Raw genomic sequence first — 25,218 nt, 5'->3', positions numbered from 1 at the left:
ATTGTTACTGTATGCTTGACCACATTAATACCCTTCTGCAATAGTGCACTTATGGGCCATACTATGAGCAAACAATTATGAAATTTGATTTCATATCTGAAACCTTGGCATGCCTGCATATGCACACAATCTCTTCTGAAGCGTTAGAGGAAAGACATCATGCCTTCCATCCTCATCTAACCCCACCTTCATCATTTGTCTCCTTTGCTTCTCCTGTGCCCTCCTCCTCCTTTCTCCCCCTCCATCCTACTCCTCTCCTTCCACCCCTCTCATCCTCTCTCTTGCGGTTTTCCTTCTTCCTTTCTCTGTACTTTCTGTCTCTCTTTGGTGAATTATTCATCAGTCTCTGTATGTCATTAATCACTACTTGTTCAAAGATATGATCAGAGAGAGAGACAGAGGGAGGAGAGAAGGGACTGATCTGTCAGCTTGAAGAACAAGACGCAGATAGAGAGAGTGAGGAAAAGGTAAATAGGAGGAGAAAACGGAAGACACTGGGACAGGAAAGTAGTTTAGATATATCAATGGAGAAAAGAGGTAAATAGATAGAGGCAGACAGAGGAAGGAAGGACGATTGCGATGAAGCAGTGGTTCTCAATCTGTGATGTGCAGGTCACTGTGTTTGAAAAGGATTAAAAAAAGAATCTTGATAAATAATAGATTTCATTGTAAATTCTAAATACAGTCATTTTAAATATTTAAAACATAAAAGACAAACTGCACCAACATTAATTAACTTATAATAAACACATAAAAATAATTAATTGTGTTAGAATTGTGATTTTGGTTGTCTCAATTCAATAGCATTACTACCTGTCAAATGGTTCATGCACTCTATTCAGGTTCATTAGCTACAAGACGTTAATGAAATGTGAACAATGGCAAAATTATTATGGATTGCTAAAAGAAAGGCTATTTTAAAACAGCCTAAAGTCTCAAAGTTATAAACGGTGAATAATTTATATACTACTTAAAAAATGTAGGCAGCTGTTGTTTTCCCCCAAGACCTGGAGTGTTAGGTGTGCCACAATTTCTGTTTTATTATGTGGTCCACCAGCTGAAAACATTTGACAACCACTGTGAAAAAGTGTTTTATGACATTTCTAGCCTGTCATAAATGAGTCACAAGCTGATGCACTCTGGTCATCAGCTGGTTTACTACCAACCATGATCTAAGTATCAACAAGCAGCTTGAACCAGCAAAACATATACACATCCATCTCCATCCTTCATCACAGTGGTTCTCAAACTCTGAAACTTCAGTCAGTGAAGAACTGTAAAACAAAAATTGTAGACCACACATTACTCCAGGTCTGGGGATAAACAACAGCTAACACCTACATTTTTAAGTAGTATATAAATTATCTCCAGTTTGTGGTCTTGAAACTTGAGGCTGTATTGAAACAGCCCCTCTGTTAGCGACCCATAATTCTGTCACTGTTCATATTTCGTTGAAACGAATTGAAGGGTACAGAAGTCAGATGACAGAACTGCTAGCATGTCCCAAAACACGGCTGCCAGTTTTAAGTGGATTTTCCAGCAGGGAGCTGACAGAGAGGAAGAATGAAATGGGAAAAAAACAAAACAACAAGGACAAATCAGAGGGAAAAGGGAGATGGAGAAAGGGGGAGGGACCAGGAAGGAGCTAACAGATTAGTGTACATGTTGAAGCAGACACATCGGCTGACTGGTCAAGATAACACATTCACTCCACACGACGAAGGTGAGGAATGAGAGAGATAGCGCCAGAGAGGGGTTAATAAAGTCCGCAAGCATTCCCCTGTGAGAAAAACAGGCCCGGAAAAAAAGTGGACAGTGATGGAGAGCGAGAGAGCGAGAAGGATGCTGGTGCGGGAGAGGGCGGAACTGCAGGAATGAAAGATGTGGAGCCAAACAAACAGACACTGATGGAGAGAGAACTAAACACGAAAGGGGTTTGGGATTAGAAAGGTTAATGTATTGATCTGCTTGCAAAGAAAAAAGACTGTTCGGAAGCAGTATATCTGGGGAGAGAGTTTGATCTACAAACTCTGGGTTGGCAGAACCAGGAGGATCGGCGTTCTGCCCCGTTGCTAAGCTTTCATTTCATCTTGTCTCATAGATTTTTCCACACCATCACCACCTCCTAAAGAGAGATGGGTAGGGTTGCAGCAGCCCATCAGAGTCTTAACTGTGTACTTCATTTGCTTGCATCATTTCTTCTTAAAGCAAGAGCAGCTGGTTATTTGCAAGCTGTCCATGCAGGAATGTGCATATAAATATGATATATAGTAAGCCTTCAATTTTGTATATCAAAGTAGTCTTGAATTGAATTTTCTTTGTCTAAACACATTTTTTTTGCCTTATAACTGTTTGACAAGGATAAATTAGATGTACCTTAAGTTTTCAAAAAGTTTACAAAGAAATGACATACAATAAATACATTTTTTATATACGTATTATTACATAATGCATACTGGAATATTTTAAATAAATATTCAAGAAATATATTAAACAGCAAAACATATTATATTATGTACTTTTTCTTGACAGGTTTTTTAGTCAGACAAGTCTGTGCTCACCAAGGCTGTATTTATTTGATAAAAAATTTAGTAAATACAATTATTTCGTGAAATCTTATTTCAAAAATGATTTATTCCTGTGATGACCAAGCTGAATTTTTTTCAGCAGCCATTACTTCAGTCTTCAGTGTCCTTCGTGATCCTTCAGAAATCTTTCTGATATGCTGAATTGTTGCACAAGAAACATTTTTACCAATGTTGAAATCAGTTGTGCTGCTTAATATTTTGTTAAAACTATGAAATAAAAAAACAACAGAATTTATTTGAAATAGAAATCTTTTTTAATAAGTTACGTTTTTACAGTGACTTACGGTGATCAATTGAATGTGTCCTTGCTTAAAAGGGCAGATACCCATTAATGAAAATGTGAAATCATTTAGTCACCAAACCTGTATGAGTTTCATTCTTCTGCTGAACACATTAGAAGATATTTTTTAAGAATTATCAGTGGAAGGTAGCAACCGAGTTCCATACTAACAATGGCTACCAGCAACTGTTTGGTTCCCCACATTCATATTAAAATATGTTCTTTTGGGTTCATCAGAAGAAAGAAAATCATACAAGTTTGAAACAAGTGGAGGGTGAATAAATGATGACAGAATTAACATTTCTTGCTGAACTATCCCTTTAATAAAAGTATTTAAAAATCCTACAGTCTCTGAACTTTCTAAGATTTTTCCTGTGCAACACATATTTAGTAGAGAGTCATTTGCTAAGTATTTTAGCGCTCCTTCATGCTACAATTAGACTAAGTTGAAGCTTACGCATGGAACACATCTTTGGTTTTATTCCATCAGCAAATTTAAGCATTCACACGATTTCATTCTCGCTGTGACTTAACACCCTGCAGTAGGGGAGGAATGAAAGGTGAGAGTCACTTTTGGGTTGTATCCTTAGCCTTCTAATAAATACGCTCTAATATAAAATAGAAAGTGGTAAAATGTCTTTGGATAAAGCCACAAATCCAAATCGAAATGTTCAATCCTGCTTTACAAGTAAGTGGTAACTGGCTGTTACAACATACAGAGACCCAGGGTTAAAAATGGTCCGTTTCACCTTGTTACACTCTGCTTGACGGCATGACTACCCTTCAGCTGTAGTGCACATATGGGCCATACTGTGAGTACAGAAGAGTTTAAAGAGCCTAAGGCAGCTTCCCTCAGTTTCCCACTAATTAATACTATGGTAAGCTGCCCGTCCTGCTCAGCTGTGCATGTCACTATTTTGCAATGCATTCAGCAAAACAACATCATGAACTGTGTTTCCCTTAGCCATATTAGTGCTTTCTAGCCTTTGATCACCAGGTATAGGTGTCAGATGTTTTCTTTAGCAGACGGTTTATATGTCTTTGACTTGAATTGCTCACTTTGCTTACGCAAGTGAGAGTCAGACTATCATTCACACAATCGATTCCCTTATCAAGTTACCAGCCACTGACATGTTTTTCATGCCATTTTTATTTGCATTTGGTGCTTGCCGAGTGATAATTTTCCAGTAGGGTTGCACTGCTTGGGAATTTGGTATAGTATCACTATTTATATTATGTTCTTCCTTGGACAAATTGCTTGTGTTGTAAGTTGCTTTTGGCTAAAAGCCTCTGCTAAGTGAACAACTGTAAAATGTTAATGTAATTTTGCACAATGCTTCTAACTTCAAAATGCAGGATTCAATCCAGCACCACCCTAATAACTAGGGGTAGAACGGTACACAGATGTCACGGTTCAGTACGTACCTTGGTTAGGGGTCACAGCTCGATACAATTTCAGTACAAAATGGAGAAAAAAAATGATTCTACCGTGCTAGGTTTCTTTGCTTTTCATTTGAAATATATTTGATTTAGTTTACAGATAAACAAGAGAAAAAAAACTGAGCGACAGGTAACGTATCCTATATAAGGTGAGTTTCAGTTCATTTTTGTGACACACTTAGTTTGTTGGCAGAAAGGAAACTCAAATGGCAGAAAGCAACAACCTATTTGTTTTTTTTGTTTGTTTTTTTACAAAAACACTGTTTTCATTGTGAGTCTACAGACATAAAAGCAGATCTTTATACATTGATGCAGTATTAATATGACAATAAGTGTTACCAAGAAAGCTGATTCTGCTTGGTATAAAGAAACAGTTGAAGTGATCATGATGGCATGTACATGTACACACACACACTCACAAAACACATCATTTCCAGCGTGAGCAACTCAACTCAACTTTCTGTCCAGTGAGCAACTCACGCCATTCACTGTTCTTCTGCTGGCGGCCGGTTATCAAACATCGTTGCATTGCAATTCTGGATTGGGGGTGAATTGTCTGTATTCGTTGTAAGGCCTCAAGCAACCGAACCGAGAAGTCTGTACCGTGACGGTTTGGTACGAATACAAGTATTGTTCCACCCCTAACATTTAGTCATTATTTCAAAACCTGTTAATGTAAGCAAATGTCCAGAATTAATTTGAAATGGTTGTATTTATCAGAATAAACATATGCGAAACATCTTAAAAGCATAGTAACATTCAACATTCACCAAAATTTTGGTTTTGGCATGACAAATAAAACCGTTTGAAGAAAAAGCGTTTTTGGTTAAAGCTATAGTTCACCAAAAAATGAAAATTCTGACATAATTTATTCACCTTCTTGTCATTCCAAGCCTGTATTACTTTTTCTTCAGCAGAAGACAAAAAAGAATATTTAGTTTTTGTCCGTACATATAATATTAAATCCCACTGACATTATTTGGACAAAAAAGCAAGGAGACATTTTTCATGTTTTTCCATTGGTATACACTGAAGAAGTGAAGACAAACAGGTTTGTAAACGATTAAAACATTTTCATTTTTGGATAAACTATCCCTTTAAGAAATAAAGATAATGATTATCTTTAACTGACCGCCTCCACCATTTGGTTGATAGTTGGGTATTTGGAGACCCTAGGAAGGAAAGCCTACGCAGCTTCATTTCTTCTCCATTTTTTCACAAGGAGCTTAGAGTGATTTAAATTACCTGAGGTTGTGCCATTTCATATTAAAGAGAATGCAAGTCCAATTCAATTTCAATCACTGGGCACTTGGGAATTTAAACAATAATGACTAAATCTGTAAACAGGACAGTCTCACTCTGAACACAGCATCCAGCCCAAACACCTGTGGTGGGCATGGCGTGAATACAAATAAAAACGGCCAGGCGCAATTACATGAACGAGGAGCTTTTACCAGTGAGGCTCTTTCCTGGTCTCATGACACAGTGAGGTGGGCAGATGATGAAAATTATCCTTTTAGTCCATTTGTCAGGTGCAAGTCAATATTTTGGTTAGAAGTCAGACATAAATCATAGCAATTCATGCTTTGAATAGGCTTTAGAGTGGTACAGTAGTTCAGCCAAAAATGAAAATTCTGTCATCATTTATGACTCGCCCTCCTGTCATTCCAAACCTGTAAGAAACTTCAGAAGACTAAGAATATAAGTCATATGGACCACTTTCATGATGCCCTTTGTAGTTTAAAAGCTCTGGTCCCCATTCATTGCTACAGCATGGACAAGAGAGCTACTGGCACAATGGCTCCTTTTGTGTTCAAAATAAGTCATCAAACTGGTTCGAAAAAACATGAAGTGAGAAAATGGTGACAGAATGCTAATCTTTGGACCAACCATCCTTTCACCAGGTTGTGGTGTGCTCTTACCTGTGTTCAGCTGTCTGTTCGGTCCTCTCATCATGTAGCTGAACTCTTGACAGCTGGCACTCTGGCTCAGGCCTCCAGACCGGAAGCACAGTTCCTCCACCAGCACCAACGCCTTCTTACAAAAGTCGTCTTCAAAGTCCCCCGACATCCTCCAATCCGCATCGCACACCCACCCTGCACTCAACCAATCGCGCCTCAGCTCTCACCGCCCGCACCAACTGGACGGCGTCTGAGCGGAGAGGGTGTGTCTGTCCACTTTCTGCCGCTTCCACAGGGTCACAGGGTCACAGGGTCTCGTTTTGGATTGTGAAGGACAACGTTTCGACAAGGAGCTGAGAGTTAAATGAAAGCTTTAATGGCTACTAAACCCATTGGAAAGTGTGCCACAATGACTCTTTCAAATAATAACACAGGCTCCTGGGGAGAAAAAAAAATGGAGAGAGGGAAAAAGAATAAATGAGAGCAAGGGAGGAGAAGACAATGCATGCATTTATTATGTTAAATCCATTATTGAATTGAATGTGCTTCGCTCGCAAGATGTTTTTGTGCACATACTTGTTATAAAGGATGACAATGGCATCCCTGAGTCCTTGTCATGGTGAAGAAGGTTGAAACCAATTCAATTCACATAAATGTTAAGAATTTGCTCAATGGGTAAACAGCGAGACTATATTTAGGGCTGTTGTTCAGAAAGCATAGCCTAGATTTTGTGGGCTATTACTCTCAGTTAAATCATCAGTCAGGGAAGAGGAAAGAGTTTGCAGGCTCAGTCCTTAAAGCAGCATCAGAGCAGGGTTGGATTTGAGATGTATGGTTTATTTCCACTAGGTTTCTCTCTCTGTTTTTCCATCCAAGTTTTACTGTTCATTGTGGTCCATGGCTGTATTTCTGGAATGTTCTACAGAAGCTCTGAAACTGCCTGAAAAGAGAGGAAGAGAGGGAGAGTGTGTGAGAGAGAGTCATTAAAAAAAGACTGCTGTAAAATGATGGTTAAATTATAAAGGCAACCCGCTGAGCTCACAGAGCTCAATAGCATGCAGAGAAGAACCAATCATTCTGGATATCTGTTTCTCCTCAAAGACAAGCAGCTCTCCTTGTAAAGTGCAACTCGGGAACGAGGATGTGGTCAACCACAAAACAAGTTTATCTTGTAAGCTGTTGTTGCATGATACTGTGAAGATTAAAAGTGACATGTAATTTTGGTGCTAAACTTGTAATTAGGGATGCACCGAAATTTCGGCCACCGAAAATTTTCGGCCGAAAATGGCCTTTTTGGTTTTCGGCCGATAGACTTTTATCACCGAAACAACACGGCCGAAATGTTGTGATGACGCAAACAGAAACCGCGACCTGCACGTGCACCTGCATAGCCCAGACCACGAGCTCCACGCGACATTCACTTAACACCAGTGAGAACATTCTCTCTCTTCGTATTCCTTTATTCGCAGCAGTAAAGCGTCTCCTAAAGAGATTAAGACGGACCACGAAGTAAAAACAAAGAAAAGTACAGTCTTATAGAGTCTGTTAGCACACGTCTCATTGAGATCTTTTCGGATCCTCTGCACTTCATCGCGAATGTGCTTGATCCGCGTTATAAAGACCATTACTTGGATGCGGAAGTAAGGCAGCGCGCACGAGAAATGATCCAGGCCGCGCTGGATGCGGAGAACCCGCGTGGAGACGGAGAAGCGCCAAGCGTAGGAGACAGATCAGAGCGCAGAAAAAAAGACTGGTCTCTGCACCAGATGAGTGGCATGCACCATCGGTGTCTGATATGTTCAGTGAAATTCTGCAAGAAAGGCCTCAAATAATAATAATACGTTGGCTATTTTGTTCTTAGGCTACTATATACACACACACACACACACACAAACATACATACATAATATCAGATTGTAGCCATATTTATGCTAGATTTCTGCTTTAATTTGATAAAAATGTTTATTTATGCCCTGGCCCTATTTAAATACACTCTCTCAAATATTTCTCAAATGTCAGGCAGATGACAAGCTCAACTGCTCAACAGCTAGATGGTTATCTGTCTGAAGTCCCCATCCCCAGAAGTGATAACAGTCTTGCCAACTGGAGAAGTAATGCACTTTCTAGTCCTACAGAGAAAAATTTCAAATGCACTTCACCTAAATGCACTTTGTTTTTATGAGAGAACTGTTCATTTTAAAACCTTTCTGCAGGCCAGTAGGCCTGTACATTATTATTAAATATACACATGAGTGGGATACATTTTTAGTTTGAATTTTATTTTATACTGTGCTTGTTGCAATGATTGTTGCAATGTGCTTAATAAATATTTGCATCATTTGTAATTATGTATTTTTATGTTTTTTTTTTTTTAAATAAGTTATGTAATTGTAATTATCTTTGAAACTTTAATATTAATTTATGCAATTGCAATGTCTTAATTTTAGTAAAGTTAGTACACGGTCATAGCAATAAATGCAATGGTACTAATAATTCACATAATTTCTTTCGGTGTTTCGGTTTCGGTTTTCGGCCTTGGATTTCTCTTTTTCGGTTTTCGGTTTCGGCCAAGAATTTTCATTTCGGTGCATCCCTACTTGTAATGTTAATTTGAGCTGCAGGAGACTCTTGGGCTCAACCAATGGCGTGAGGTTTGGGCGGGGCTATATGTGTGATCAATAATTACAGTGGTCTCTTTTCTTTTTTTGTGATCATATTTAGTATCTTTAAGGCTGAACTAAAGTCAGTAATTTCTGCTCTACTAGTGTTACAAATAAGAACTCAATAAATAATTCACTTCTTCAGACCATTTGTCTGATTAAATGATAGCCTGGCCCAAAACTCACACCACTGGATGTGCCAATAATATCTGTTCATAAATATTAAACTGAGATTAGTTTTATAATTATTAAACGGCCTCCAAATAAGTACTTCAGACGAAACATACATTACTGTTTAAAAGTTTGGGATCCATACGATTTATGTCTCTTATGCATTCAAAAAGGCTGCAGAAAAGTAATATTGTGAAATAATATTACAATTTGAAATAGGCCTAACTGTTTCTATTTTAATATATTTTGTAATGTAGTTTAATTGTTTGTGTCACGATCATGGACTTTCTGTTCCTTTTGTGTTTCCCTATTTTCATGTCATGTTTCGTTCCTTGTTTTGTTAATTGATTTATCCCCACCTGTTTTCATTCCCCTGATTACTTCGCTTGTGTTTTAAAACCCTGTCTGTTTAGTTCCTCCTTGTCTGCTATTGATGTTAATGTAATGTTATATCCTATGTTGGAAGATTTGTGTTGGATGTGCCCTTATTCTCCCGTGTGCATCAAAAGAACTCTTTATATCTCTCTCCTTCACCGTGTTACTCTACGTACCTACACGTATTACAGTGTGATGGCAAAGCTGAATTTTAGGCAGCCTTTATTTTTTTTATTTTAAGCCATTATTATTGTTTTTTACTGACACTGAACTTTTGAATGATAGTAAAAAGTATCCTTGCCAAAAAGAAGAGCAATAAATAAAAACTAAATCAAAGAAAGCATTTTACCATTGTAGTTCGGTAGACACACTTCACCTTTAGCTTAACACTGTCCTAACAGGGTGCACTGCAACAAGATTCTAGTGACAGGCAATTTGTCTGTCCACACCAAATGTGAAAATGGGGCATGACACAACACAATCACACAACACAGAGCATTTCTCACACTCACAGCACACTGCAGACGAAGAGCATAGAAGACACTAAGAAAACAAACTTTGCTTTTTCATGCTTGTGAACGGGCAAACTTTGAACCCTCATGTAGAGGATAAAAGCACTTTATGTTCACATTAAGTAGACCAATACTCACAACATTTTATTACATCAACACCACAGCACTAGAAATAGTTCATCAATTTGTAGCTCCAAGAAGATTTTCGTTGATGGAGTAGAAGAAAGGTCAGATCTACACTAAGGAGTACAGCTACCAGCACTTTTTTCCATAAAGAGGAATTAAAAGCAGTGTTACACCATAAACACTGCAGTCATTACCGGTAATTCTTTTTCTGTCTGGAATACAATGATCAAAATTGAATGATTTGTGCATGACATAAAACCTAAAATACATGTCACAAATCTGTGTTTTCACAAATCAGACGGCATCGAGGAAAAATGTTGTAGGGATTCATTTGCTGAGGGGCCGTGTACTGTTTGTAAAATTTGTCAGTATGAGGTTCTACATCTCTGAGATCTCTCAGTATTCTTCCTTTGTTCTGTGCTCATTCTGTCTCACAAAAGCAGGTCAAAGCTCCACCTTTCATTTCCCTTCTCATTCGCTCCGTGTCTCAGTGTTTCTTTCCACCCCTCATCCCCTCTCTGCGTCAGCTAAAACGGCGCAAGCCCATGAAGGTGTGCGAATCTATCAATACGTGAATCAATTCATCGATCGCCTGCTTTTATCGGAGAGTTTTTTCAAAGCCAGAAGTCCGATCTGTTTCACTCGAGACGAGACACTTCCTCTTACTGAGCCGATTGTCCATCTATCATTCTGATAGACTATTCTTTCATGCTTTTTAGGTCTGTAAGATGTCATTGATCTTTCATCATAAGGTGGATTGTTTCTCTGCAGCTAGCTGCGTCTTTTCCATCTGTCTCCGATCCATCAATCGGTCAGCCAAAGCCTTAAGTACAGCTATAAGTCATTCGGGCAGGACTCAGGTCAAGATGTTCTCCCACACACTCATTCAAACCGTCCTTTGTAGTTGCCTAATCAGCGTGCCCCAGCGGTCTATCAGTCCAGAGCGACATCTAAAGGAAACCCAAACAGATTGAGGTCCATTTATCTGTCTATCGCAGCTCTTCAGAGAATTGTATAAATGAGACTCAGATTAGCTCATAAACCACCACACAAAAAAAAACTCTTGTCTTCTCTCCACAACGCAGTTCAGCCTGTAAATCTCTTAGTTTGACTTAAAAATGCTGCATATCTCAATCTGAAAGATGGCCATCTGGCAGCGAGTTAAAGTGTCACTGTCCAGAAATGCCAGGTCGATTGAGAGCTAAGTTAGAGAGGAACTGAGAGGGGAGAGCAGGTGAAAGAAACAAGAAATGAAAGAGAAAGCAGGAGCAAGACATAAACTATAAGGCTTGAGAAGAAAAAGAAGTCGGAAGGGCATATAATGTGTGGCCTTGGAGTCCAGACGGAAAAAGCGTCTTGATGCAAGTGTAAATGTCTAGAGGATGGGCATTAACAAGTGATGTGCTGTAATAAAACTACACTGATGCTCTGGGGTATTATGGGCTGTGCATCTGGAAAAAAGCTGGAATAGAATAATGTGGTGGTAAAACATCCATGCAAGTGACACCGACATGAAACACGCAGACAACAGAACATGAAACCAGTCTCAGACATTCCATTGACTGCTGCCCAGGTTTCAATCAATATCTCCAGGAAAAGCAATACCCCACAAAAGGGACCCCAGCAACCTGTATGGTCACTGTCCAATCACACGCAAGCCAGACAGAATTGCTACAGTCCAATCATGGACAAAAATCCCCTGTCCAATCACACACTAGAGATGAAAACCTATAATAAAATGCAATGATTATATGGATATGTACACGGACACAAACAACCAGAAAGGTCAATGTTCAGTGACATCCATCAAAAAAGCCATAATTGCATTGCCATTACATACGGAAGCATTTGAAGGCTGCAGCTCTGTTTCGTGTCTAGACAATCCACACAACACCCAGACGTACAAATTCAACCGGAAAGCAGAAAGACTAGATCAGGTCGCTGTGTCATTGAATGACGGACAACAGTAAGCGAATCCAAAGCAGAAGAGATGATTCTCAGATGCACACTTGATGATGACAGAAAATTTAAATAAAATTAGTGCCGTCAAACGATTAATCACATCCAAAATAAAAGTTTTTGTTTACATAATATATGTATGTGTGCTGTGTATATTTATTATATATATATATATATATATACACACACACACACACACGCATGTATATTTAAAAAATATATATGTTTATATATTAAATATATTTATTCATAATATAAATTATATAAATTTAGACATGTAAATATTTTTAAACTGTATGCTGTATGTTTGTATTTTTATATATACATAATAAATATACACAGAACACATGTATTTTATGCAAACAAAAACTTTTATTTTGTATGTGAATAATCATGATTAATCATTAGACAATCATAAAAATCAACAAAAAAAATTATTAATAACAATTTTTTTTAGTTCATTCATTTTTAAACGTTTTCTAGTAATAAAAAAATAATTACAATAATAAAGTACAAAACTAAAATATGATTTTAGCTTTTTTGTAGATCGCCAATCATTAATAGTCCCCTTTTTTGACTATCCAGCTTTCATTTAAAAGCTAAGTGTCCTCTAAAAATGGCACAGATCTTAATTTCTCATTTATATAAATTCTGACATGACTAAAAGCGATGATGTCCAAGTGGATGAATCTTTTAATTTGTAATTAGTCGGTCTATTTCTACCAGTTTGATCCATTCAAGCGGATTTGCAGACGTTTTGGCGGCCATGAGCTAGCGTGACAAATGAGGCCGTCCTATAATACAACGGGTCCTAATAACCTCTAAATGACTGCAGCCAGCACTCACAAATGTGTGTTGTCATTAGACAAGTTACTGACAAGGATAATGTTGCTGACTGTTCGTACATAAGACACCTGGCATTTACTACATAACTGTCAGGTGTCTTAAGTCGAGATCTGTCAGAAGGGCAGTCCGTCAACACCACACACCAGCAGTAGTCGCTCAGGTCACTGCCTGTTTCTACAACAGAGAGCAGATGGGTCTGAGGTTCTGTCCTTGGCCCTGAGGTGAAATTATTTAAGCCAAAGAAGAATGGTGCAATTCGTTTTGTCCCCCAGGCAACGTCCACTGCCCTATTTAAGTTGACTGGTTTGTAGGCTAATGGTTAAGTTGCTGTAAAGTCTCCAAAAGATGACAAATCTCAACATGCCTGGAAGCAGGGTCTTCCTTTCTGCTCGCCAAGAATCTGGCATAAGATCCACTTGATCAAATATATGCACATCTCTCAAACCATACACATTATGCTCATTTTAATGAGAATGCACAATTTTTACTATGATAAAACTTTATAGCTAATAAAATGTATCTCTCTCTTTTTGTTGTCAGTCTGCTACAGTATTATGGCTCTTTGAGCCATTCTCCAGTATCAAATCTAGTGTTTAAATATACAGATATATAAATGTTTTAGTTGCTGTGTAATGTAAATCATAGGTGTCATTGGATGCTATGTCCCTGATCTATGTAATCAATCTCCAAATGCAACTTAAAAAATTAAATGTGCACATTTATTCATTTTGCTTATAAAATATGCATGATATAAGGTACATTAAATATATATAATGTATGTAATACATGTAAACCACACAAAAAATCTTCTCTTCTGAGGCTATACATTCTAACCCTTCTAACAAATCCCTTAAAGGGATACTCCACCCCAAAATTAAGATTTTATCATTAATCATTAATCATTAATTTGTCAAAAAAAATATTAAGCAGCAGAACTGTTTCCAACTTTGATAATTTTTTTTGATAATCATATTAGAATGATTTCTAAAGGATCATGTAAAATTATCCTAAAAATTCAGCTTTGCATCACAGAAATAAATAATAATTTAAAGTATAATAAATGTAAAAACAATTATTTTAAATTGTAATAATATATCACAATATTACATTTTTTTTCTGTATTTTTGATCAAATAAATGCAGGCTTGATGAGCAGAAGAAACTTCTTTCAAAAACATTAAAAATAGTAATGTTTCCAAACTTTTGGTCTGTATGTGAAGTGATGTGTATGTGTATTGTATGTTTTGGCTTAAAGCACCATTGAGATCAATTGAGAATAACAAATGTACATTTTAGGCAAATACGAGATGCATTACAAGCAACTGTGGTTTCCACAATCGCCTACCTCCTTTTGAAGTTTTCCTGTCTTTCCACTTTACTTAATGGAAACCTGCCTCACAACTTCCATTATTCCCCTGAAATTGATAGATGTGACTGAGACTAATTGTAAAAGAAAAATGATGGCTAATCCTTTTCTTCTCTACTGAGGCAATGAATTTGAACACTTCTATTGACAAGGGATGTAAATCCATTAAGTATAACCAATAGGATATGAGAGTAATTTCTTAATGAAGCCGTTGTGGTTTTTCTTCCTCTCCTTTTTATGTTCCCTTTCTTTATCACACTCACTGTATCACCTCCATTCCTGTGGTCTTATCTGCAATGTCATCGAGAGTCTAATCTGCTTTTGTTTTCTGTAAGGCTGTTGCTTTTTTTTAAATAAAAAACCTGTCGGAAGATAACAGTAATTTTCTTTACCCCTTTGGCTTCAAAGCAAAATGTTTCCAGACTTCCTGCAAAGTGGGAATGAATGAATAAATGATAACAACGCTGTTTAAGTAGACTAGTGTAGCAATTTCTCTTCATCTCCCTCCCTCCCTCCTTAAGCCATCTCTCTCTCTCTCGCTATTCTAACCCTTTTGTCAACCTGGTACCATTCTGCTCCCTGATCTCATGCACTTGAAGAGGAAACCAGGCTAAACGGCCTTCAGCGCGGTCACAACCTCTGCTCACGAACACTCAGCCAGATCACTGCGTCATCTTTGTCTTGCTCATATCTGTCATGATACTGTGAGTTCCTGGACACTTTCTCCATCGTCTCCGGTGTCCGGCCAACTCACTGGCCACTAAACACACATCAAAACTGCCCTGCCAACGGCTGCTGTCATGTACTGTACACAACCGGACCTCCGCCGCTGGCCAAAGACTGGGGTGATATTACATATCACTGTAAAAAAGATACTTTGGGCCTTTGCCGCTTGTGGCTGCAAGCTGAGGTAACGTAGAGCATGTTGCAACATTGTTTTCAGCGTCTAAAAGGAGTTCTATTCAAACACAGTCAAACCTGTACAAAATGGTGGGAAATGGATTTTTCAGGTTAAAGTCTGCTTCAAGTTACCCTTAGGCCCAGATGTAATCTGCAGGCTTTTTCAACATGTATTTCAAGAAATTCTGTTAAAAAAGTGAGAGGCACTAGCTGAAAGCATAATAAAATTAGCCCATTTAAATATAAACAAATACGCAAGGGAGGTGGGAAGTTTCTAGAATTATATGAATGACAAGCGTCCCAGTTCCAATGAAGTCTGCTGATTTCATGTGGGCCTGGTTTTCCCCTCCCATCCTCTCTCTCCTCCGCTCCGCTGTCCAGGCCCTTGGAGTGTCTAAATTATCTATAACATCACACAGGAAAACACAGGCAAAAGAAAGAGCAGTGAGCGATGCAAGGAACCCTGGGATACTGGTGACGCTGTGTGCCAGCCCTTAAGATTCAGCTCCCACACAGATAGAGCGTGGAGGGAAGCTCTCAGCAGCCCGACAGCCAGGCAACGTCATCACCCGCTCCGTCACATTGAGGGGGGAATTAATCGCCCCCTCATATGGCTTTTACCAATGCCGTTATATGCTGTCAGTGAGCGAAGGAGAGGATTCCTGTGATGGTTCCATATGGATGTATTAATATTTGCATAATTATGGTCCTGTGTCTGACAGAAGTCCATGTAAGCCTGCCTTTGAAGACTGTGGGGAGGGGTGGGGTTTGGAGGGGAAGGAACACTGATAAGGGTTTGAAGAGGAGGAAAGCAGCCTCCTATGTGCATTTCACATCCTTTCCTCTTCAATTTCATATGCATATGCAGATTAAGCATGTAGAGTAGGAAATATGGTTAAGAGCAGAATTACATAAGTGACAGAGTCTAAGTGACTGATCATCCCTCTATACGTTGTTGCACACACATAAGCTCATCTGAAAATGCGAGGTCACGATGCTGAGCACATATTCATGCATGCATGATTTTGCAGTTGATAAATGAAGATTACTGAAGCAGCTGAGAGGTTTTTGCACGACGATACCGGACAGACGTGCAGACCTTTACAACACAGGCGCACAAATAGACAGATATATTATGGATAACCTGAACACAACAATCCGTAGAGAGTCTGTGCCGTTTCAAGCAATGCAGATCTCGAACGGAACGACTGTCTACAGGATATCCACACTCTCTCCTCCGAGCTCACATTCATCCAAATATTAATTTTCTCAGGCGACCGTTAAAACAGCAACATCATATCATCCGCCCCGCACACCCAAAAACAGATAAAGGCTGAAATACCGCACCTGGGACAGACGGATGCCAGAGGGTAGACCGAGAGGGACAGAAGATGTGTCTCTCCGCTCCGCTCCACTCTTCCTCCTCTCTTTCTGTGTTTTCGCCTGTCTTCACAGCCTCGTTTTTTTCTCTCTATTTCACTCTATGCCCTCCCTCCCTTCTCCCTCCTTCGCCTTGTGCACTGAATATTAAACGAGCCTCGTCTCCGCTCACGGGCTCCAGTGCGCGTGCAGTGCTAAACACATACTGATGTATAGAGAGAGAGAGAGAGAGAGAGAGAGAGAGTGAGAGAGTGAGAGTGTACTGGGTTGAGGAGAGAGACCTCCTCTATTTGTATGAAACAGTAATTATTTGTCATACAGTTAAATAGGTTTCAACAAGGTCTTTAAATGTTACAGTTAACATAACAAAATAGATTATGAGGTGAAGAATTTGGTGAATCTTACTGCATTCAATAAAAAAAGACTCGTTTAATAGTTCAATAGTCCCTCTTTTTTGCACGCTGCATCGCTGAGCCAGTAGGTGGCGATACCGTCAGTCTTTTTGTTTGTTATGAGCGAGTCACTCACTGAATCATTCACTCAACCGGTTCATTCACAATGTAGGCCAATTGTATAAAAATTTGTGTCTACAAATTTAAGTCTCCAGAAGGAATATTTAAGAATTATTAGTGTTTTCTCCACACATGACGAAAAAAAATGTCTTCCTTCAATTAATTATTCAGACAATCGCTTTTCAGTAATGCCCTTCTGAAAAGAAAACAAAAACAAAACAACAGAATTTGTTGCTTAATGGTTTTACTGGTTGTAATGAGTTGGAAACTGTAGTGGTCCCTGTGGGTCTCTACTGGTAATCTGACATCTTCTTTTGGTGGCTTGTTAATCAGTCAGATGGTCAATGTCAACAAACAAACTCTCCCAATTCATAAACTCCTTGAAGGTAGGAAAACAGTCAAACAATGCAAAAAAAAAAAAAAAAAGAAAAAAAAGAAACCTGTAAGAGATTAAAAATAGGAGTGAGTTTTGGTCTAGTTCTCCCGTTGAAAAAAACAGCACATGCTGGTTAAGTATGTTTTGAAGCTGGGATGCTGGTTTGAGCTGGTCCTTGGTTGGTTTATGCTGGTCATGTATTGGTCCCAAGTTGGTCCAACCAGCTAAGACCAGCATATGAACAGATAAGGACCAGCATAGACCAGCTTAAACCAGCATCTCAGCTTCAAAACATACCTAACCAGCATGTGCTGTTTTTTTCTTCTTTCAACAGGGTAGTTGGATAGGTAACCACACAACAGTAAGCAGTTTGCACTGTAAATCACAAATATATCACAAAACGTTTTGTAATGTTTTATTTCAAAAGACTTTTAGATATATGTTTATTTAGCTGTGCAAAACCTAGAAAGATTGGTCTGGCCCACTAAAAATAAAATACATTAGTAGATGTTTAAAATTATTTTTTCCCTCTAAAATAGTCAACCCCATGAAAGTCACTGTATAATTGACACACTGATATGAGATTATCCTGTCAGTCTAATTTATATAATACCCCTGTATTATAAAAATTAAACTGACAGGCTAATCTCCTATATTTGGACTCATGAAATACTAACAGTTCCTATGCAATTATTTCTGATGGGATAAAAAAAAACGTGGTTATTAATATATACAACTTATAGCCAAGGGCACATTTACGATCTGATCAAAATTAGTTTAGGTGGATCAAAACCTGAGCATATATGCAAATCAATCTGTGAAAACTGTTCATTACAGTCCACAAGGGGCATTACTATAGACACTACAAATAATCATTACTAAAGGTGCTACTGTATAATCCTACTAATAAAGAAATATGAGCATCTGTCAACACACAATGAATACAAATGCCCATACAATGCACCACTAATCAGAGATTATTAAAGTTATTGGGAAAGCCGATCAGTTGTGCTTGAACATACTGGTCATATTTTGTCATCGATGAGATGATGAATGGATCTCACACATGTACAGCTGCACTGAAAATTCATACAGTGCGAAGCACAGGACGCCTGTGCCATGAAATCATTTGTTTTGACACTATTTAGACCGGCAAATGGTCAATTCAGAAGTGCAGAACTCTTTTTATACAATAGTAGCAGCTGTTATTCTGACTGTTTATCTGTCATTATGAATCCAGATAATCAAGCTGTTTCAGAAACATGAATGCCTCCTGATGATTTATGTTCTATCGTATGGAGTATTGATGAGGATTCTGTTGAAATAAAAGGCACGTAGAGAAGTAGCCTAAAGCACAGAGCACAATGATTGGGGCATAAATGAGTGTAAACAGCTGCCTCTGCTAACTGTCAGAGCAGTGCACACTGAGAGACAGAGGGAGACAGCAGGAGAGGACAGGCCAGAGAGAGTGAGAGAGCACAGCAGCAAGGCTATCGAGAGAAAAATAGGGACTAAAGACAGACTAAAGGAGAGAGAGGCAGGTTAGAGAGAAGAGGAGATCTGAGACAAAAAAGGGTTCAGAGAGAGGAAACTGAAAGCTTGGCCTCAGGCGGCAAGCGCTGTCCTTACTGAGTTCATGTCAATGAGGGAACATGTACTGGCACTGCTCCTGTTTCCTACCAGGAAATTATATTTACTCATGCATGCAGAGATGTACATATTCTTGGACAGTCACTTCTGGCAGAAGAAATGCTACGTTTCAGCTGTGAAGAGGCTTTCAGTAATCGAGGTGTTGCCCAAAATAATGAGCCCATGAAGAGCTGCACAATGTGATTTACACAAGTAGGAAGTGTTCCTAGATATTCTTATTCAGACACAGGTACAAAAAATCCTGGAACAAAAAGGCTGTCATGACATTCTGTTCCAACTGTTTTTCAGTGTCTACTTTCTTCCACCAATGCTGCTCAACCAGTGAAATATGATTCACCAATGAATAACTTTTGTAATTCTGACTCTTTTGAGCCAGTTCATTTTAATGAATGTACCAAAAAGACTACTGAATGCACAAGTTCATATATGAACCAGTCTAACGATTCATTTATTGCATGAATCTGCCTTCAACAAAAGAAATATGATTCCACCCAGTAATGGGTTTTTTAAGCACATTTTTAAAATAATTGTATTAGTTGCAAATAATTGACTTAAACGCGCAGTATGAATTTTTTGGCCACTAGGGGTCACTCAATCAAAATAATAACATATGACGTACTTTGATGACGTCGGGAAAGAGCGTAAGGCTCATGGGAGTTGTTGTTCATTGGGACACGCGCTCTGTCGCTCCTTATCATTCCTCACTCATTCTAACTTAGTATTTTGACAATCACGTCTTTTCGAAAGGAGAGATATTCAGCTATAGATTTACATGAGAGCTAGTTTGCGTTTTACACAAGACATCATCGTTTCACAAAATATACGGATAGATACAGTTAGCTGAATGGATGCATACCTGTTTATCAGGATGCAAGCGAGTTCTGCATCTCTCTGTAGTTTCAGCTTGTCACGAAGCTCTCTCTATTTTGGAAATGCAACTCCAATATTTACCCATGTCTTGTAGCTTCTCTTGTCCCAAAACCATCTCGGGTCATTTATTTCACCCGTGCGTTTGCGCTTCACAGAACGTGCAGGCAAAGCATAATCATGATCCATAACTAAGTTATTGATTGAGGTTTAAATACAAATATAAATATAAAATATAATAGTCTCAATCGAGGCTACTACTTTTTCTTCTTCGTCTCGTCTTTGTTTCTGTTCATCTTTGTATTTGGCGGTTCCGCAGGAAGTTAGATAAACTAGAGGGGTCAAAGTTTATATGACGCCATAGACGGGCGACAAAACGGAAATAAAGAAACGTGCCGTGTCTTCTGATTAAACTATAATTTTCTCCGGATTTGAAAGTTCGTGGAAACTGTCGGGATGATGTAAGTACACAACTAAAAAATATATATAACATAGATATAGTGATTTCTGCTATTTTTAAAGCAGAAAAATTACATATTGCACCTTTAACTTTTCAAAAGAGACTCATATCAGTCTAAGACACATGACTTCTTCATATGTACGGGTCATATGATGTGATTTTAAATGTTTCCTTTCTCTTTGGAGTGTTACAAGCTCTTGGTCCATAAAGAAGATCTGTAAAGTTGCAAAGACTAAAGTCTTAAATCCAAAGAGATATTCTTTATAATAGTTAATAGTCAACCACATCTACCTAAAACGGCTCGTTCTAACACCCCCCCACATGTCTACGTCAAGATATGGGAAGATTTGCATAACGCCACCCAAATGTTAATGCAAAGAAATAAGGCTAACTTTTATTCTCGCTGTTGCTGCCCGATGCCTTGTTGTGGAGATGCTGTGTATTTTGTTGTAAAAACGAAGCTTCTTTGTTTGGCCTTCCAAAAGAGGTTAAGTTCAAATCAGTGGTTAAGTTGTAACTACAACACTGTTCCAGAACAGTTCAACCCAAATTATCAGATGTGTGCAAATGTTTCCTGTGAGAGCAGCCTACAATGCCGGCATCTGTTTCTATAAAGTGGGACAATTCCAACTTTGCAAAGACAGTCTGGTGCTTCTGACTCACAGTCTGTAAGTACGTTTTCATATGTAAAGTATTTGCCACTGATTCAAACTGAGTTTTGAGGAGTGTAGAGTAGCGCTTGTTGTTTGTCGTTTTTAGATCACAAAAGCAGACATGGTCACAAAAGCAGACAGTATAAGTGATTATAATCAGGAATTTTGTCACACTGTGACTGAGTGTGGAATCATGGGAGTCTTCATCCCCACAGCCGATGCAATCCGATGGGACTCAAAAATGATGTGCTTGGATAGCTAATGATTTATTAACATAGTAGAATGAAGCAGGGTGAGGGTTAAAGCCATCAATGTGAAACAAGGCCACTGAACGAGCGTGACACACAGACTGTGTCACCAGTTAAAATTGCTTATTTCTCTGGATTTAAATATTAATTGAATCATTTGGGAATGGTACTGTAAGTACACAAGTCAGCTAAATTTATAACACTGTTCTAATGGTTTTGGGATATTTTGTATAATACATATTGTGCCTTTAAATGAATCAGTATTTTAGGTATAGGTATATGCCCTGGAATCTTGAGGTATGAAAATCTCTGAATTGGCCTACTCTTTTAAGTCAGTTATTTTTAATGAGCTAAGATAATGATATAGATAAAGAATAGCAGTGCCACGATTATAACAATAAAGGCACAGAGAAACTATATCGTTGGAATCACTCCCAGAACGATTTTTTCCAGCTGATAAATAATCATTGACACCCAATCAGAATCCATACTGCTATCACAAGCTGGAGAATTTAAAGTGGCAGACCATTATCGTTAAAGACGTTATCTTTATTGTCATCTTTATAGTTATCGTTCTTGGTGTGAATGGGCCTTTATTCTATTTATATATATATATATATAGAATTTATATATGACCAAGTCTAATGACCCATTCATTGACCGAAATCTGTCTTTATTTGTTAAATGAATCTGAAATGCGTTTATGATTCTTTTAAGTCAAATGACTCATTTACTGACTGAATCAGCTTTCTTTAAGTAGTAAACAAATCTGTAATAGAATTGTTAAGTAATTGGAATGGTGTAAATTCCCACAATCCCCATGAGTATTCCTGGATCAACATGCTTTGTTGCTAATGGAAAAGGATTACTGTCAACCAACAGCCACAACCCTACCTCTAAAATCAGAGAGCAATAAATGGGTGATGTTGATCCAACAACATGCCCTTCTTGTGTGAATCGCATTAAGCGTGAAGAGCCATCTAAAGTGACGTTTGACCTTATTTTTTATCCATTTTGACTCCTGACTCTCTGTCTGCAAAATCTCGCACCAGACTTGAGAGGTACAGCAAGGTGGCGCAACGTGGAAATACTAATAATGTCTCAAGCCTCAGTGCCCAAGTTCACCCTCTCTCATCCACAACAGTTTGTCTGCCCTCTTCCACTGGATTGCTCCTTTTTGAGTTCTCCATTTTATTTTGTTACCATGACAACCATCTCTAAGTGAGTCGCCCATATCTCTCGTTCCCTTTCCTCTTTTATTTTTTACTTTCCTTGCAGTTACTTTCATCTTTCTGTCTTCTCGACTCATTCCCCTACTCTTTCTTCCACCATCACTGTGACTCTCAGTTTTCCATCTTCAGGCTCACCCACATTTTTTTTTCTTTCTCACCACCATAATATGTGGTACAGATTTATGTTCAGTCTTCTTCACTACAGTCTGCTATAAAATATTAATGCTTCATTCCAAATATCTCCACCATACAGAGTTTCAAATGGGTACTGAGTTGCTCCTGGCTTTTCTTCTTCTTCTTCTTCTTCTTCTTTGTGACATAGTGTCTGTCTGAAACTGCAACCAAACAGACTTTAATAAAGGCTTATTGCACCAGATTTAACATTAAATACATCACCTAAATTGACTTCAAAGGGTAAACTAAGTTATATCAAAACATACATGCAGCCAGAAAATGCTTTTTACTAATCGGTTAGCTATCCAGTCATAAAAAGATCAAAAGTAAGTGCCCTCCAGGATGTATTGAGATAAATCCAACGGATGTGGTTTGAGTGGAATAAGATGCAACATACTCAACTTTAAATATATGTAGTTGTTTAGGCCACATAAGTAATCTTCACTCATCTCATTGTAAGCAAACTTATACTGTATATATAATGACATTTCAAACATTAATTTTTACTACAACTCAAACTGAAAAATGTGTGTGTGTTTTTTTTTTACTAAAATTGCTGTATACAAATAATCTAACAAATATATAATTGAACAAATTTAAGACAAGAGTATCATAATTCAGCTCAATTTACTGCTGTGTTGTCAATTCAGTTCAATAAATGTGTACATTTTGCAAAGCTCTTAATTTATGAAACAAGCTCAATAGGTCACTATTTCATTGTTAGCTGATTAAATTCAGATTGATAACAGTATTTGCAGTGTTGCAAAGTTAGTGTCATTATTCAGCTCAATTCACTTCCAAAGTTTAGTTGATATAGTGTCAGTGCAGCTAAACAGAAAATATTGCTGAACATAAGTAGCCTTTTAAAGGTGGGGTATGTATTTTTTCAAGAACGCTTTAGAAAACTGATCCAGGCCGAGTACCAAAACAAACTTGTAGCCAATCAGCAGTAAGGGGCGTGTCTACTCATGATGTGGAGGAGAGAGCGTTCAGTGCTCAGCATGGACATTAGCAGATCTGAGCGACAGAAAGATAGAGATGGCAGATAAAAAAAACAGGAAGAAAAACATTTGCGGAACAAAAGAAGGCTTAAGATAAGGCGAGAAGTAGGTAAATATTGGATCAGCTTACCCAGCGCTGGAGAGAACTCATTGGCCGGCTGGCACAGCTGATTCTGCCACAATCGTTGTTGATGTGTGGGGCAGAGCTATCAAGACCCTTCTGGGGTAGGGGCGTGTTTGTTTTTGGGGTTTGAAATATCAACACTGGCTACCAGAAATCACTTAGCCCACCTTTAAACCCCAACTTCACCCACTGGAAGTTTGTAAGAGAAGAAGCCACACTTAAATGACCAACCATGAACTAATAATGTAAGCACTAAACAAAAAATGTTGCATTAGCATCCTCAACATCATCACTGTATGGCATCTGGGAACAGTGTAAACCACATTCAAACAGCTGTCATGAATGAGACAGCCATGAACAGAGTAACTGCAAATCTTACAGTAAATGCTGATTGCTATATGGAGCAAAGAGAGTGTTAAACTGTAAAGTTTGCTGCAGAATTTAGCATATAGCCCAGGGATAGTAGGCTTCTATCTTGGACAGTTTTTGGCCAAGTGTATACTGAACGCAACTGATCAATTAAAGAGCATGAAATAACAGCATAAATGTACCCTGTGTTGCAAAGAAGTCATGGCTGTGTCTGGTTACATCATATTGTGTTAGAAAAAAAACATCCTTCAGACTTATTTGGCAGGATCATGTCCCTTTCCTTTTAAGCTAAAGAGAAAAGTGATGAATATTCAATCCTCTGGCATACTTTGCGTGTGACTGTTTGCATGGGAGTGATAGAGTGGCTGAAAAAAACAGCGAGTGCACTTCACCCGAAGCAGTCATCTCTTCAGCATCTCTCTTCAAAGCAAATACTGTTGTTCACACATTTCTCACACCCCAGGGACACACTGTGGCAAAGGCAGAGTGGTGGCATAGGGAGGCGTCTGCATTCACATGGGCTGATGTTTTTCACCACTGAAACAAGGGGCTCTATATATCACGCTGCTCTGGCTAAACTGCTCTGCTGTTCAGATGTCCATTTTAAAGCTTGATGCATTGCTGAGTGTATGGAGTTGGCCAGCAGGCCGCTAAAGCACTCTGCACAGAGAGGGGAATTAAAATCAGGAGTTCTCTGTACGGGTATGAAAGCACATGGAGAAAAGATATAAAGGTGACTTATTATGCACCTTTTTACAATATGTAATATACGTCTCTGGTGTCCCCAGAATGTGTCTGTAAAGTTTCAGCTCAAAATATCCCACAGATCATTTATCATATAATTTAGAAAATGCCCATTTTGAGTTGAAGCAAAAACCCACTGTTTTTTTGTGCCTGTCTCTTTAAATGCAAATGAGCTGCTGCTTCCCGCCCCCTTTTCCAGAATAGAGCTGTGTCATTACAGCTCAGACATGCTAAAAACATGTGTTTTGTTTCTGATTGTCATGTTTATCGCACTGAAATCATGCGTTTTAAACTTCTGATATAGG

The 25,218-nt window shown here is 38.4% G+C and overlaps 1 protein-coding gene across 1 annotated transcript in view; it reads right to left on the bottom strand.

The window, feature by feature from the left end:
* LOC127953645 (synaptotagmin-C) overlaps nt 1-16,679 on the bottom strand; it is a 42,569-nt gene extending 25,890 nt beyond the window's left edge. Inside the window, exons 1-3 of the mRNA XM_052552888.1 lie at nt 16,471-16,679; nt 6,786-7,149; nt 6,231-6,647 (exon numbers count right to left, since the gene is read on the bottom strand). Coding sequence (XP_052408848.1) covers nt 6,231-6,378 — 148 coding nt within the window. The 5' untranslated portion in view covers nt 6,379-6,647; nt 6,786-7,149; nt 16,471-16,679. The remainder of the gene's footprint in view (nt 1-6,230; nt 6,648-6,785; nt 7,150-16,470) is intronic.
* Nucleotides 16,680-25,218: the final 8,539 nt, after the last annotated feature.

This window comes from Carassius gibelio, chromosome B3 (genome assembly GCF_023724105.1).
Source record: "Carassius gibelio isolate Cgi1373 ecotype wild population from Czech Republic chromosome B3, carGib1.2-hapl.c, whole genome shotgun sequence".
NCBI lineage: Eukaryota > Metazoa > Chordata > Actinopteri > Cypriniformes > Cyprinidae > Carassius > Carassius gibelio.
Note: the sequence above shows the minus strand (reverse complement) of the source record. Positions and strands in the feature narration are given on the sequence as shown.